This window comes from Brachionichthys hirsutus, chromosome 12 (assembly GCF_040956055.1).
Source record: "Brachionichthys hirsutus isolate HB-005 chromosome 12, CSIRO-AGI_Bhir_v1, whole genome shotgun sequence".
Taxonomy (NCBI): Eukaryota; Metazoa; Chordata; class Actinopteri; order Lophiiformes; family Brachionichthyidae; genus Brachionichthys; species Brachionichthys hirsutus.
The window spans coordinates 13,451,416-13,466,085 of record NC_090908.1 but is presented as its reverse complement, the minus strand read 5'-3'; the positions used below and the strand labels follow the sequence as shown (position 1 = coordinate 13,466,085).

Genomic DNA, 14,670 nt, shown 5'->3' with positions numbered 1-14,670 from the left:
TGACCGTCAGATGGTTTGCAAACGGGACAGAGGTCCTACCGAGTGGCGTCAGGTCCTCGTCTCTCTTTGGCTTTGCAGAACCGCCGTTCTTTGTCCGGAGACTTCCTGCCGCTGCGTTTGTGGCGCAGGGGGCGGGGCACCGATTTGAATGCGAGGTCACCGGTTCACCTTCCCTCAGCGTGAGCTGGTTCAGAAACGACCAGAAGATACCCGACGGAGACAAATGTGCGTCCATGTTTGTCGACTCGGCTGCGTATCTGCAGCTGCGCAGCGCCGGGCTGGAGGACCGGAACGATGCGGGCGGCGCCAGCTGCAGCGCCGCTCCGACGGTTCAAGGTCAGCTTCAGTCTCGGCTGAACGCCGGCGTTCTGCAGTCCCCGAAAGACCACCTCCCGTAGTAGCTTCAGCAGGGACCCAGCAGCCCCCCCGTTGAGTCGGAGACGGCACGAGACCTTCTCCCTGCGTGTCCTGTCCCGTCCCAGGCACGCCGTGTCCCGCCCCGTCCTGTTCATAGGATGGACGTGGACACGCTTCCTCGGTTGTTCTGGCGCCGCCGCCGTTGGTTTCTCTTGCAGTCAAAAACTTCTTGTCCACAAACGTAGATTCTTGTTCTGGCATGTTTTCCAGAGTCCCCGTCCTTCACTCGGTCTCCGAGCCCGGTGGAGGGCGTCGGGGGACAGGATGCCAGCCTGCACTGCGAGTTGCGTGGCACCCCGCCCCTCCAGGTTCACTGGTACAAGGACAAAAGGCCCCTGAAGGACAGCAGGAAGTACAGGCTGGTCAGCGATAGCGGCGCCGCTACGCTTCACGTCCTCAAACTGGACCGCGGTGATGCCGGTCTTTATGAATGTAAACTGTCCAACAACGTGGGAACCGCTTCCTGCGGCGCCACCGTGACTCTGAAAGGTCAGTGCCGACGCGGCGGCCTTGTTTCAGAGCCCAGAGGAGCCGAGCACCTCGCCTCACCCGCGTTTGACCCCTCCCTGTTCAGAGCCACCGAGCTTCGTAGAGAAACTGCTCGACCAGTCGGTGACGGCGGGGCAGCAGCTGAGGCTCACGGCCGAAGGTCGCGGCGCTCAGCCTCTGACCGTGTCCTGGATTCAGGGCAAAGACCACGTCCTCAGAGAGGGGGACAACAGGAAGATCTCCTTTGAGAAGAACGTGGCCACCCTGGTGGTTCCCAAGGCCGACCCCACGGCGGCTGGGAGATACACCTGCCGGCTGAGGAATGACGCCGGGCAGGCGGAGTCTGTCTCTCACGTGGCCGTCCTAGGTTTGTAGAGCTCTATTGGACTGCCGGCTTCAGGACTCACTGAGCTGAACGTCTCCTTCACCTCGTTCCTAGAACCCGCCTCTATTGTGGACGGTCCAGAGTCCCTGAACGTTCAGTCAGGAGAAAGCGGAGCGATCGAGGTCACGGTATCGGGGTCTGAGGACCTAAAGACCAGGTGGTTTAAGGGCAGCACGGAGCTCTCTGCCGGCGCCAAGTATCAGATGACCTTCACCGAGAAGGTCGCCTCTCTGAGGATCCGCTCGGCCGATGACGCCGACGCCGGCGAGTACAAGCTGGAGGTCACGAACCGTGTTGGCGCGGCTGCTTGCAAAACGAGGCTTTGTGTTTCAGGTCGGTGGCCATCGCAGACACGCCCCTCCACCATTAGCCATCGCGTTAGCGGTTAGCTCAACCCGTTCTGCTTTGACCGTAGATAAGTTGATTCCACCAAGTTTTATGAGGAAGCTGAGAGACGCCCGCCTGGTTGTGGGGCAGCCCGGTGAAATGGAGTGTACGGTCTCTGGTTCCACGCCGTTAACCACTTCCTGGTCGCACAATGGCCAAGAGATCCAGCCTGGACCCAACCGCCACATTTGCTGCAGTGATGCTAGCTGCAAGCTGCGGATCCCAACAATCCAGACGTCAGATTCAGGACGGTACACCTGCAGAGCCGCGAACGCTGCCGGCTCCGGTGAGACGAGCGCGTTGGTGAGCGTGGCAGGTCAGTCGGTCGTCTCGAGGGTCTTCCCTCACGAATCCGACTCTTCACCGACGCCAGTGAGCATTTCACAAAAGTCTCTTTATATTCAAACCCAGAACCTCCATCTTTTGTGGAGAGACCTGAAGCCACGGACGCACTGCCTGGAAAAAATGTGTCCTTCTCTGCTAAAGTGAGAGGCAGCCCCCCCCCGAAAGTGAAGTGGTTCAGGGGAGCCAAGGAGATGCAGCATGGGAGGGGTTGTGAGGTGGCCCTGAAGGACGACGTGGCCACTCTGGTGCTGAACCGGGTCCACAAGTCCCACGAAGGAGAGTACACCTGCCAGATCAGCAACGATGCGGGGACGGACAGCTGCCCGGTCTACCTCTGTGTCAAAGGTCAGTAGGCGTGGTCGTCTTTCAACCAGCCGCGTGAACCTTCTTTAACCCATCGTGGACCTGCCTCTCTCAGAACCGGTCCGCTTCCTGAAGAAGCTGCGAGACCTTTCCTCTGAGAAGGGCGAGCCTCTGCGGCTTGAGGTGACGTTCTCTGGAACGCCCAGGGTCCGTGTGACCTGGAGGAAGGACGGGGAGCCCGTCTGGGCTTCCTGTCGGTACAACGTGATCAGCACGGACTCCTCCTGCATCCTGGAGGTCCTCGACGGCGCCGAGGCGGACGCCGCCGGCAGATACGCCTGCGAGCTCGACAACGGCGTCGGGGCCGACAGGTGTGAGGCACAAGTGTCGATCATAGGTAAAACGGGTCGCGTGCATCGTGGTGCCCTTTGATCTGTCCAGTCATTCAACTCATCATCATCATCATCATCATCATCGATCTGCTTCATGTAGAGAGACCGTACTTTGTTGAGAAGACGCCGCCCGTGGAGGTGACTCTGGGCGACGCCGTCACGCTGGCGTGCCGCGTCGCCGGGACTCCTGACATCTCCGTCGCCTGGTTCAAAGCCGACGGACGGCTGCGGAAGTCCAACACCTGCTCGACGGACTTCAGCGACGGCGTCGCCACTTTGAAGCTCGTCAGGACAACCGAGAGCGATGGCGGCGAATACACCTGCAGGGCGGAGAACCGGCTCGGCTCCGCCTCTGCCACCTGCAGCGTGAGGGTGAAAGGTGACGCCTGCTTCCACGCCGCCGTTGTCTTTGTTCTGGAACCCTGCTGTGCTTTGATCTCGTCTTAAAGCTGAAGAGGCGCTTCTTTAACGTCTCGGTCCGGCGTTTGCTGCGTTTGGAAGTCGGGCCCGTTTCCCAGGCGGGGGTTCGGTCAGACGTCCTGACCGTGGACCCCGTCCCGCTTCGCTTGCTGGTTTTCGTGGTCTTGCCGCGGCTCTTGGCCCGGAGGCCCGCTGAACGGCGCCGCAATGTGACGGTCCGACCACTTCCTGTCGTCCCAACATGTCCTGATTGTCTTCCCTTTCTGCCCCACGAACAGAAAGTAAAGTCCCCCCCAACTTCACCAAGAAGCCGCCTGAGGCCGTGGGGGAGTCCGCGGGGAGGACCGTGAGGATGGAGGGCCGGGTCTCGGGCTCTCAGCCGCTGGCTGTCACCTGGAGCAGGGACAACAAAGACGTCTTCGTCTCTGACAAGCACCAAGTCAGCTTCGTGAACAACGTGGCTGTCTTATGCGTCCGAGACTCCTCCCCCACTGACAGCGGCGTTTACACCTGCACCGCCTCCAACGAAGCCGGCGAAGCTTCCTGCCGCGTCTCGCTCACCATCTCAGGTATGAGTGTTCGTCTGCGATTGGTTTAGATCACGCAGGTACAGGTGATGCAGGTACAGGTGCTGCAGGTACAGGTGCTGCAGGTCCAGGTGCTGCAGGTACAGGTGATGCAGGTACAGGTGCTGCAGGTACAGGTGCTGCAGGTACAGGTGATGCAGGTACAGGTGCTGCAGGTACAGGTGCTGCAGGTACAGGTGCTGCAGGTACAGGTGCTGCAGGTACAGGTGCTGCAGGTACAGGTGATGCAGGTACAGGTGCTGCAGGTACAGGTGCTGCAGGTACAGGTGCTGCAGGTACAGGTGCTGCAGGTACAGGTGATGCAGGTACAGGTGCTGCAGGTACAGGTGCTGCAGGTACAGGTGATGCAGGTACAGGTGATGCAGGTACAGGTGATGCAGGTACAGGTGATGTTAGATCACGCAGGTACAGGTGCTGCAGGTACAGGTGATGTTAGATCACGCAGGTACAGGTGATGCAGGTACAGGTGATGCAGGTACAGGTGATGTTAGATCACGCAGGTACAGGTGCTGCAGGTACAGGTGATGCAGGTACAGGTGATGTTAGATCACGCAGGTACAGGTGATGCAGGTACAGGTGCTGCAGGTACAGGTGATGCAGGTACAGGTGATGTTAGATCACGCAGGTACAGGTGATGCAGGTACAGGTGCTGCAGGTACAGGTGCTGCAGGTACAGGTGTTGCAGGTACAGGTGCTGCAGGTACAGGTGCTGCAGGTACAGGTGATGCAGGTACAGGTGATGCAGGTACAGGTGTTGCAGGTACAGGTGCTGCAGGTACAGGTGATGCAGGTACAGGTGATGCAGGTACAGGTGATGTTAGATCATGCAGGTACAGGTGATGTTAGATCACGCAGGTACAGGTGATGCAGGTACAGGTGATGTTAGATCACGCAGGTACAGGTGATGCAGGTACAGGTGCTGCAGGTCCAGGTGCTGCATGTACAGGTGCTGCAGGTACAGGTGATGCAGGTACAGGTGATGCAGGTCCAGGTGATGCAGGTACAGGTGATGCAGGTACAGGTGCTGCAGGTACAGGTGATGCAGGTACAGGTGCTGCAGGTACAGGTGCTGCAGGTACAGGTGCTGCAGGTACAGGTGATGCAGGTACAGGTGCTGCAGGTCCAGGTGATGCAGGTACAGGTGATGCAGGTACAGGTGCTGCAGGTACAGGTGATGCAGGTCCAGGTGATGCAGGTCCAGGTGATGCAGGTACAGGTGATGCAGGTACAGGTGCTGCAGGTACAGGTGATGCAGGTACAGGTGATGCAGGTACAGGTGATGCAGGTACAGGTGATGCAGGTACAGGTGCTGCAGGTACAGGTGATGCAGGTCCAGGTGATGCAGGTACAGGTGCTGCAGGTACAGGTGATGCAGGTACAGGTGATGCAGGTCCAGGTGATGCAGGTCCAGGTGATGCAGGTACAGGTGATGTTAGATCATGCAGGTCCAGGTGCTGCAGGTACAGGTGATGCAGGTACAGGTGATGCAGGTACAGGTGCTGCAGGTACAGGTGATGCAGGTACAGGTGCTGTTAGATCACGCAGGTACAGGTGCTGCAGGTACAGGTGCTGCAGGTACAGGTGATGCAGGTACAGGTGCTGCAGGTACAGGTGCTGCAGGTACAGGTGATGCAGGTACAGGTGATGTTAGATCACGCAGGTCCAGGTGATGCAGGTACAGGTGCTGCAGGTACAGGTGATGCAGGTACAGGTGATGCAGGTACAGGTGCTGCAGGTACAGGTGATGCAGGTACAGGTGCTGTTAGATCACGCAGGTACAGGTGATGCAGGTACAGGTGATGTTAGATCACGCAGGTCCAGGTGATGCAGGTACAGGTGCTGCAGGTACAGGTGATGCAGGTACAGGTGCTGCAGGTACAGGTGCTGCGGGTACAGGTGATGCAGGTACAGGTGCTGCAGGTACAGGTGCTGCGGGTACAGGTGATGCAGGTACAGGTGCTGCAGGTACAGGTGATGCAGGTCCCTTTTCCATTTCTTCCTTAGCTGTGACTTCCTGTCTCTCGTGTCGTGTTACTGTTTGAAAGTATCCGTCTCCCACTTCTGTGCCGCCGCCCCTTCAGACACGAGCCAGCCCCCAAAGTTTGACGCTCCTCTGGAGCCGCTGACGGTGGACGAGGGCCAGACGCTCAGCCTGAAGTGCCGAGTCAGCGGGCCTCCTCCTCTGACCATCCAGTGGATGAAGGACCGGAGGGAGCTGAAGCCCGCTGGGAAGACCAGAATCACGTTTGATGACGGCGCCGCCTGTCTGGAGGTCAGCCCAGCCTCCAAGAGCGATGCCGGGGATTACCTGTGTAAGGCGAGCAACGCCGCAGGCAGCAACTTCAGCAAGTCCCGAGTCACCGTCTCAGGTAGTCTACGGTGGTCAGCTGGTAGGCCGAGCGTTCATTCAGGCCCGGATCCACCTGACCTCCATTTGTCTTCAGATGGAGGGCCAAAGGCCAGCCCCCCCGAGGCGGCTGCCCCAGCTGCAGCTGCCCCGGTCAAAAGACTTGAGAACCTTTTCTTCATTGAGGAACCTCAGAATGTTTCTGTCACAGAGAGTGAGTAGGACGGTCCATGTCTGGACCTGGTGCCGTCCTGAAAGCGCCTCAGATCATTTCACGTTTGGTTTCCCTTCATAGAGGGCGCGGCCACCTTCATCGCTAAGATCGGGGGTGACCCCATCCCCAGCGTGAGGTGGATGAAGGGCAAGTGGAGGCAGATCACCGCTGGGGGTCGTGTCTCCATCGAGCACAAAGGCCACGATGCCAAGATGGAGATCCGGGAGGTGACCAAGTCCGACTCCGGCCTCTACCGGTGCGTCGCCACCAACAAACACGGAGAGATCGAGTGTGGAGCCGAGATGCAGGTCACCAAAAAGGAGGAGACGGAAGGAATCGGAGACATGAGGGCGATGCTGAAGAAGTAAGACGCTTCGTGGTCAGAGACCCGGGACGGATCGGTCGAGCGTTTGCTTTTGCCTGACTGTGTATTTGATGTTGGTCAGGACTCCTTCAAAGCAGAAGAGCCCCAAGAAAGACGAAGAGATGGACATCATGGCGTTGCTGAGGGGCCACGACCCCAAAGACTACGAGCGCATCCTGCGGGAACACGGGATCCACAACTACCGCGCCATCCTGCAGGCCATCGACTCGCTGAAGCGGGAGAAGGAGACGGAAACGGGACGAGTGGTGAGAGGGAGACCAAGGCCCCAGCCCCGATGCTAAGCTAACAGTCCGACCGGCCTGGGCGGACTAGTCTCCCATCCTCTTCTCTTCCGTGGCAGGAGACGGATCGTGGCGTCCGGGTCGAGGACGAGGACGTGGCCCGCCTCCTCCAGCAGCTGGAAGGACGCGCCGCGACCGAGGTACGGTGGCGTGTTCTCCTCATCGAGCGTCCCGCCCCTCGGGACCGATGAGGATGTGGTGCAGACACGCCCAGAAATACAGGGGGGTCGAAATACACGGAAATGAATGCAGTAGAATAGAAATACACGCAGTAGTTCTCTGATTTGTTACCGATAGATTATTAACACGTCGATCCACAACCAGAGGCCCGTCAGAACCTCCGGAAGGAGGCCACTTCCTGCTTCCTGCTTCCTGTCTCTGATCGGTTTAGACTAAACCGAAATAACGGGGTCTTCACTGCTGAGTTTGGTGACGTGAGTTAACCTTTGAACCCCGCAGCCCGTCTCTGTAATGGAGGACATCGGTGACCAGACGGCGCCCGAGAACCAGAGCGCCACCTTTGAGTGCCAGATCCAGATCAACTACCCGGAGATCGCTCTCACCTGGTACAAAGGCACGCAGAAACTGGGCAACGGTGACAAGTATGACATCAGCAGCGTCGGCGACCGCCATCGTCTGGTCGTCAGGGACTGCCGGGCCAAAGACCAGGGCGACTACCGCGTGGTGTGCGGCCCTCACATCTCCAGCGCCACGCTCACCGTCACAGGTAGGCGCCTGAACTTCCTGTCTGTAACGGCCCCCTTCCTGATGAAACGAACCGAACTCTTACTGACCTCTTTGAACCGGCGGTTCACAACTCAAACTGGGACCAGAACCAGAACCCACCTGGTCCATCTGGTCTTAGCCCAACAAACAAGGTTCGCTGAACGCACCGGAGCACGGAGGTCCTTGAACGCCCCGGAGCACGGAGGTCCTTGAACGCACCGGACCCACGGAGGTCCTTGAACGCCCCGGACCCACGGATGTCCTTGAACGCACCGGACCCACGGAGGTCCTTGAACGCCCCGGAGCACGGAGGTCCTTGAACGCCCCGGAGCACGGAGGTCCTTGAACGCACCGGACCCACGGAGGTCCTTGAACGCCCCGGACCCACGGATGTCCTTGAACGCACCGGACCCACGGAGGTCCTTGAACGCACCGGAGCACGGAGGTCCTTGAACGCCCCGGACGCACGGAGGTCCTTGAACGCCCCGGAGCACGGAGGTCCTTGAACGCCCCGGAGCACGGAGGTCCTTGAACGCCCCGGACCCACGGAGGTCCTTGAACGCACCGGACCCACGGAGGTCCTTGAACGCACCGGACCCACGGAGGTCCTTGAACGCCCCGGACCCACGGAGGTCCTTGAACGCACCGGACCCACGGAGGTCCTTGAACGCACCGGACCCACGGAGGTCCTTGAACGCACCGGACCCACGGAGGTCCTTGAACGCCCCGGACCCACGGAGGTCCTTGAACGCACCGGACCCACGGAGGTCCTTGAACGCACCGGACGCACGGAGGTCCTTGAACGCACCGGACCCACGGAGGTCCTTGAACGCACCGGACCCACGGAGGTCCTTGAACGCACCGGACCCACGGAGGTCCTTGAACGCCCCGGACCCACGGAGGTCCTTGAACGCACCGGACCCACGGAGGTCCTTGAACGCACCGGACCCACGGAGGTCCTTGAACGCACCGGACCCACGGAGGTCCTTGAACGCACCGGACGCACGGAGGTCCTTGAACGCACCGGACCCACGGAGGTCCTTGAACGCACCGGACGCACGGAGGTCCTTGAACGCACCGGACCCACGGAGGTCCTTGAACGCACCCCCTCCCTGGGTGTGAGCTGCTGTTTCACAACCAGAACCTCAGAACCTCAGGTTGAGCCCTGGACTGGCGTCGACGGCGAGCCGGACGGGTCCAGCTTGTTCCAGAGACGCTAAATAAATGATGGCGTCACCGCGGCTTTGATCCGATCTTCTAAAAGGACCCGATCGACACCTTCATGCTTTGATCGGCGTTCATTATGTCTCCGCCCCGTCAGACGCTCACCCGGCGATCGCTGGTCCGGAGCCGAGGGGAGACGCTCGCAGCGCACCTGAGCGCCACCTGGCAGGACGAGGTGTGTACGCGTTGCTGCTCAGCCCGGGTTCTGCCGCGTCAGCGGTGTGGTAACGTTGTGTCCCCTGTCCTTTCACAGAGGTTGAGTTAGGGGGTGTCCCTCAGGGTGAGTACCGCTACTGGGTGCTGCTAGCTAGCGCACCTGGACCCGTTTCAGGGGCTTGAAACGCTTTCCTTCATGAAACGTACTTTTATTTCCGCTGCCTTGGACATGGACTGACCTTTAATCCGTGGCCGGACCCCAGACGTCCCTGACGCGCCGGTGAGCGGGCCGGGGGGGGCCACCGCCGTGCTTCCAGGTGAGTCTGGCACCACGAAGCCGGAAGCCTTCGGACCGTGGCGCCGTGTTCATCCAGGAATGTCTGCTGAACTTTATCGCTACGACAAAAGAACGGAGATGAAAGGTACCGGAGAAGAATGCCTCTCTCCTCTTCCTCATACCACCACCATCATCATCATCACTATTCATCTTTACTTTGCTCACCAAGTGTTTCCATTTCATCCGTCACCTGAAAACGTCTAAACCTTAACCTTCATCTTCATCTTGATCTTCATCTTCATCTTGATCTTCTGAGTAACAGCGTGATGGTTTGAACCCTGAACTCGTGGCGACAACAATCACTAAATCATCTGACTAACAATGTGCAGCCATTATTGGAAACGATAACGTTTGAATTAAATAAGACATTTCAAATCTATTTTTTTTGTGTTTTTTGTGTTCTGTTACAGAACTTTGGTATAAAATCTCAAATGTGAAATACTAAATCTAGATGTGATCTACGTTCTGGCCGAAATAATGAACTTTAACCCCTGAACTGGAGGGGGTTTTTTGGGGGGGGGGGGGGGGGGGGGTTACGCTATCTGTTCTGGATTAGGAAGTCGGACTCGGTTTCTGTCGGGTTCTCCTCGGGCTCAGGTACTGGTCTGGTCTGGACCCCCCTCCTGGGGAGACGAGGCTGTCCCTCCTTTGTCCTCCTTCCTGTCGTCCCCACCCTAAGCTGCCCCTTTGGCCCGTTAGAGACCCGAGTCGGGCGTTTTCTCAGTGGCTGTCTTTTTCTCCACCAGAGGAGGCGCTGTCCGTGGACGAGCTGGTCGAGGCGACTCGGGCTGACCGCGGACGACCGCTTCCTGAAGGTACGGCTGCTCCCGTGTGAGCCGGCGCTGATCCGACTGGAGTTCGGCAGCTGCTGCTTCTGGGAGCTTTTCTTGTCTGAACGTTTGTTTTTCGTCTTCTGCCGTTTCCCGGTTTGTTGTTTGTTGTTTGTTGTTTGTGCCGTTAACTCTTCGTTACTTCTTATGAATGGGCTCTAGAGCTTTCTAGAGCCGGCAGAAAGTACAGCCGAGCTCAGCTGTCGTCATTTTAACACGAACCTTCTCCATCTTTTAAGTTGCTGAGGTTTACAGGAGAGCGGAGGAGAAAGCCTCTGAGCCTGTAGCTCCGCCTCCAGCTTCCATCAAAGGTACCGCCTCTTCCTTCACCTGTCCTGTCTCTCGTTTGTTCTGATATTAAATGACTTGAAGAACGATTCATTGAAAGAAAACTCAACTCAGTGATACTATTTTAAAGCGCCTGAAGAAAAGAAGCCTGAAGTAAAGGAAGCTGGGCGGGATCGGTGGGAGGAGCCAGAAGGTAAAGCCTTCAGTTCGTGATGTTCTTTATAAATGTAATAAATAGTGACGTAAACATTTGTAGTAGGGTTTTATGTTTTGACACATGGTTCTTTAAACATGTAAATGGATGTGATTATTCTGCTTCGTGTTCTTTGTTTCTTTGTGAGTCCGGTGGAAACGTTCATGTTCGTATACGTCTGCTATCTGTTCCTTCTTCTGCCCGCTGAACTCTGGAAGCTGTGTTCACTCAGTCATATTTCTCTGTTGAACAACCTTCAGTCTTCATCAAACCAGAACCTGAACAAGCGAAGGTGACGGTTGTCAGAACGGTCCTTCCTGAACCTCATAAACCGGAACCCACAGCGGCGCCAGAAACGGTTCCTGAACTTAAAGCTGCTCCTCAGAAAGCAGCCATTCCTCCGGCCAACGTTACGCCTGAGCCAGAACCTGCAAGGAAATGTGAGGACGTGAAGGCAAGAGGTAAATGACTGGAACTGCCGAGTCACGGTGCCGAGTCACGGTGCCGAGTCACGGCGCCGAGTCACGGCGCCGAGTCACCGTTTGTTCTGTCCCTCAGCTCATGTAACATACCTGCCGTAGTGCTGGTCCTTATAGCGTACACTAATAATAGTAACTGATACCAGAGGTGATTCCAGCGAACACTTTACCTCAAGGAGGGTTTGTGTCCGACTCTTCGACGCTTCTTTCGTGTTCGGTGTTCTTGGCTCTGGCGTTTTCTTGCCGTCATTGTGCTGCGTACTCGTTAAGAGTGGCCGTTTTACCAGTGAATTACTGAGAACACAAGTATATCATGTTCTTTCAAGTAGCAGAACGACAGAAGGCTGAAGAAGCTGCAGGTCGCCGGCCTACACCCAAGGTTACTCCACCAGGACGCCGTCCTACTCCAGGTACTGATGACCGACCTTCAGTTCACTTCAGTTCCTCTTCCAACCTCTTGACTTGTTTCACAGTCTAATCTTTGTTAGCCTGTAGAATAAACGGTGCATCATGTTTTCTTAAGCACAAGAAGTACTCCAATCAGAGGAACCAATAATTCAACCTGCTGCACCAAGGATTACTCCACCCAAGACTGAAGCAGCTAAAGGTACTGCAAAAATATCATTAATAGCTTCCTGTTTTCTGTGTGTACTGTTTTTCAAAGTTCATGTTTAGTTTTGTTGTTCTGAAATATCTTCTCAGAATATCTTTGATTATGCAAGCACTCGTGAGAGTGTGAATAGTATCTTCAATATTCAAACCTATGGCTAACTATATAATCTACCTACCAATACATTTTCTTAAAGTTACCTCAGAACTGCAGACATCTAAACCTGGTCAACTCGAGCCAGAAGAACCAAGACACGTCTCTGAAACAAGAACTGAAGAACCCAAGGAGGTCCCAGAAGAACCTGAGAAGGTGCTGGAAGAGACAAAGAGATTTGTTGAGGTACCAAGGAAGGTTGTGGAAAAATCAAAGAAGGTTTCTGGTGAGCCCAAAAAAGCACCGGAAGAACCACAGAGGGTCCCTGAAGCGCCACAGAATCTCCCGGAAACACCAGCAGAACCAAGAAAGACTGTGGAGGAACCAATGGTTGTCGAGGTACCAAAGAAGGTTCTAGAAACACCAAAAACTCTCCCTGATGAACCCAAGAAAGTACTAGAAGAACCACAGAGGGTTCCTGAAGCGCCACAGAAACTCCTAGAAACACCAGCAGAACCAAGAAAGACTGTGGAGGAACCAATGGTTGTCGAGATATCAAAGAAGGTTCTAGAAACACCGAAAACTCTCCCTGATGAAACCAAGAAAGTGCTAGAAGAACCACAGAGGGTTCCTGAAGTGCAACAGAATCTCCCAGAAACACCAAAGGTACCAACAGACCCAAGAAAGACTGTGGAGGAACCAAAGACGGTTGTCGAGGTGCCAAAGAAGGTTGTAGAAACACCAAAAACTCTCCCAGATGAACCCAAGAAAGTGCTCGAAGAACCACAGAGGGTTCCTGAAGCACCAAAGAAACTCTTAGTAACACCAAAGAAAGTACCAGTGGAACCAAGAAGGACTGTGGAGGTTCCAGAGATTGTTTCCAAGGTACCAAAGAAGGTTCTCGAAGACCAGAAAGCACTGACGGTACCAAGGCAAATCCCTCAGGCTAAAAAGCCTCAGCAACAAGGTAGATATGTCTGCAAACATGACTAACATCTCATTACCTCATACTCTTTTGGTCTCTTAACTCTTTCTATAGTTCTGAGTGTACACACAAGTTGTAAACCTTTGTCCTGATATCTGTTGTGTCATGTCTGTTGGTTGTTTGCTGCATCTTACGAACATAAAACAGTGAAACAAGTCGAGATTCCACAGGATGCATCGCTAGCTAAACCAAAGACGGAGATTCGTTCACATATCAGAGGTATGTTTAAAGTAAAAAATGAATCTATGGCTAAAAGAAAGAGTATTGCTTTGATAAACTACACAGCAGAGAGGAAGTGATTAATATTACCTCAAGTTTAATGGTACAACCAGCATCATAGTCAAATCGATCCCAACCTGACCACTTTGTTCTTGTGTTTTGATGCTTTTCGTCTTGTTCTGTCTTCCTCCATTCCAACACTCCGTTGTGCAAATCTTCAATCTTGGGTCATATCTATCGGAACAATTGTCACAGTTCCCTTGAAGACAGAAGAAGTCAAGAAAACAAGAGTAGTGCCTGAAGACAGGATGGACTCTTCTCTCAAGAGCGAAAGCATTTCTCTCACAGAAGAAATTGAATTCAGGCAAAAAGAAGTCATGAAGTATGAAAGGGGAATGCGGGAATGGACTATGAGAGAAGGAGGCGTCATGAAACATGAGGTAGAACAACAGATTGTTCTTGCAAAGGACAAGACTGAGGTTGCTACAGGGTACGGAGAGACAGAATATCAGGCTGAACATCTGGAGGACAATGAATCACAGGTCAAAGAAGATTCTGGTGAAGAGGTGGACCAGAAAGACGAAACGTGTTTGAGGTTAGTCTCTCCAGCTGATGATGAATCAAGAAGAGACATCACACCTCCACTAGAAAAGTCCCCTCCCTCAATGACAGAGGTGTCTGGATTGAAATCCAAAGAAGTAGTTTGCAAGAAAAGGAGATTCAAGGACAGTCCTCGTACTTACGCTGACAAGAAAGAATCATTTTTGTCAGGACCCCTCGAAGTGTCTGAAGAAGATTTGTCATCGGCGGTCTCAACTGTATCCAAAGAAGTCCCTGAACCAAAGACGCCTTCACGGCCCAAAGAAGTCTATCTCATGGAGCAAGATGACGCTGCTGAAGTCCAGGAAGTTGCACATGAAAGCTTCCTGCCTTCCAGAGAAACTGTTTTGTCTCCAATTGATCGAGACTCAAAATCCAAAACCATTCTTCTTCATTCTAGACAGGAAGTAATAACCCCTAAAAAGCAGGATAGTCAAATGGAAAAAACCCTGATAACGCCCAAATCTTCTGAAGAAGAGTATCTTGAAGATGTTACTCCTCTGGAGAAACCAAGTCCGGTGTCAGAGGAGGAAGAACAACCTCCGGTTTTAGCTCGGATTCCTTTATCTGGAAAAGTAGACTATCTTGAGAAGGCAATTCCTCCGCCAAAAGAAAATGTTCCGCCAACAGAGTCAACCTCCCCTGCACCTCCCAAAGCAGTCAGTAGTCTTAAAGGGGACATTCCTCCAAAAGAAGAAAGCCAACCCAAAAAACCTAGGACTGAAGTCAAGGTTGCCCCAAATGAACAACGCCGTGGTCCACCAGAACCAACTCTCTCTGAAGAAAGTCTTCAAGCCAAGAGACCTACCCCTCAGGCACAAAAACAAATGACTCCAAAGGTGCGTTCTACTGTCGACGTCAGTTCAAGTCAAATTCCATCAACAACAGATGACCAGAAGAGCAGGAAGGCAACAGCGGAGGTTGAACAAGCAAGTCTTCAGACAGGTATTCCTTCTTCTTTGAGCCGCACAGGCTCCT

General features: G+C 54.7%; 1 protein-coding gene across 1 annotated transcript in view; it reads left to right on the top strand.

Annotated features, from left to right (window-relative positions):
• The window catches only part of LOC137901962 (titin-like), a 170,078-nt gene that overhangs the window by 63,331 nt on the left and 92,077 nt on the right, over positions 1 to 14,670 (top strand). Inside the window, 28 exon segments of the mRNA XM_068745997.1 lie at positions 79 to 336; positions 628 to 906; positions 992 to 1,273; positions 1,346 to 1,624; positions 1,707 to 1,994; positions 2,090 to 2,368; positions 2,442 to 2,723; positions 2,819 to 3,232; positions 3,235 to 3,290; positions 3,326 to 3,707; positions 5,807 to 6,094; positions 6,170 to 6,286; positions 6,368 to 6,650; positions 6,733 to 6,916; positions 7,012 to 7,092; positions 7,412 to 7,698; positions 9,034 to 9,077; positions 9,156 to 9,182; positions 9,322 to 9,375; positions 10,142 to 10,210; positions 10,465 to 10,536; positions 10,644 to 10,706; positions 10,967 to 11,167; positions 11,512 to 11,595; positions 11,709 to 11,792; positions 11,992 to 12,855; positions 13,021 to 13,092; positions 14,350 to 14,637. Of these exon segments, the coding sequence (XP_068602098.1) occupies positions 79 to 336; positions 628 to 906; positions 992 to 1,273; positions 1,346 to 1,624; positions 1,707 to 1,994; positions 2,090 to 2,368; positions 2,442 to 2,723; positions 2,819 to 3,232; positions 3,235 to 3,290; positions 3,326 to 3,707; positions 5,807 to 6,094; positions 6,170 to 6,286; positions 6,368 to 6,650; positions 6,733 to 6,916; positions 7,012 to 7,092; positions 7,412 to 7,698; positions 9,034 to 9,077; positions 9,156 to 9,182; positions 9,322 to 9,375; positions 10,142 to 10,210; positions 10,465 to 10,536; positions 10,644 to 10,706; positions 10,967 to 11,167; positions 11,512 to 11,595; positions 11,709 to 11,792; positions 11,992 to 12,855; positions 13,021 to 13,092; positions 14,350 to 14,637 (5,961 nt within the window).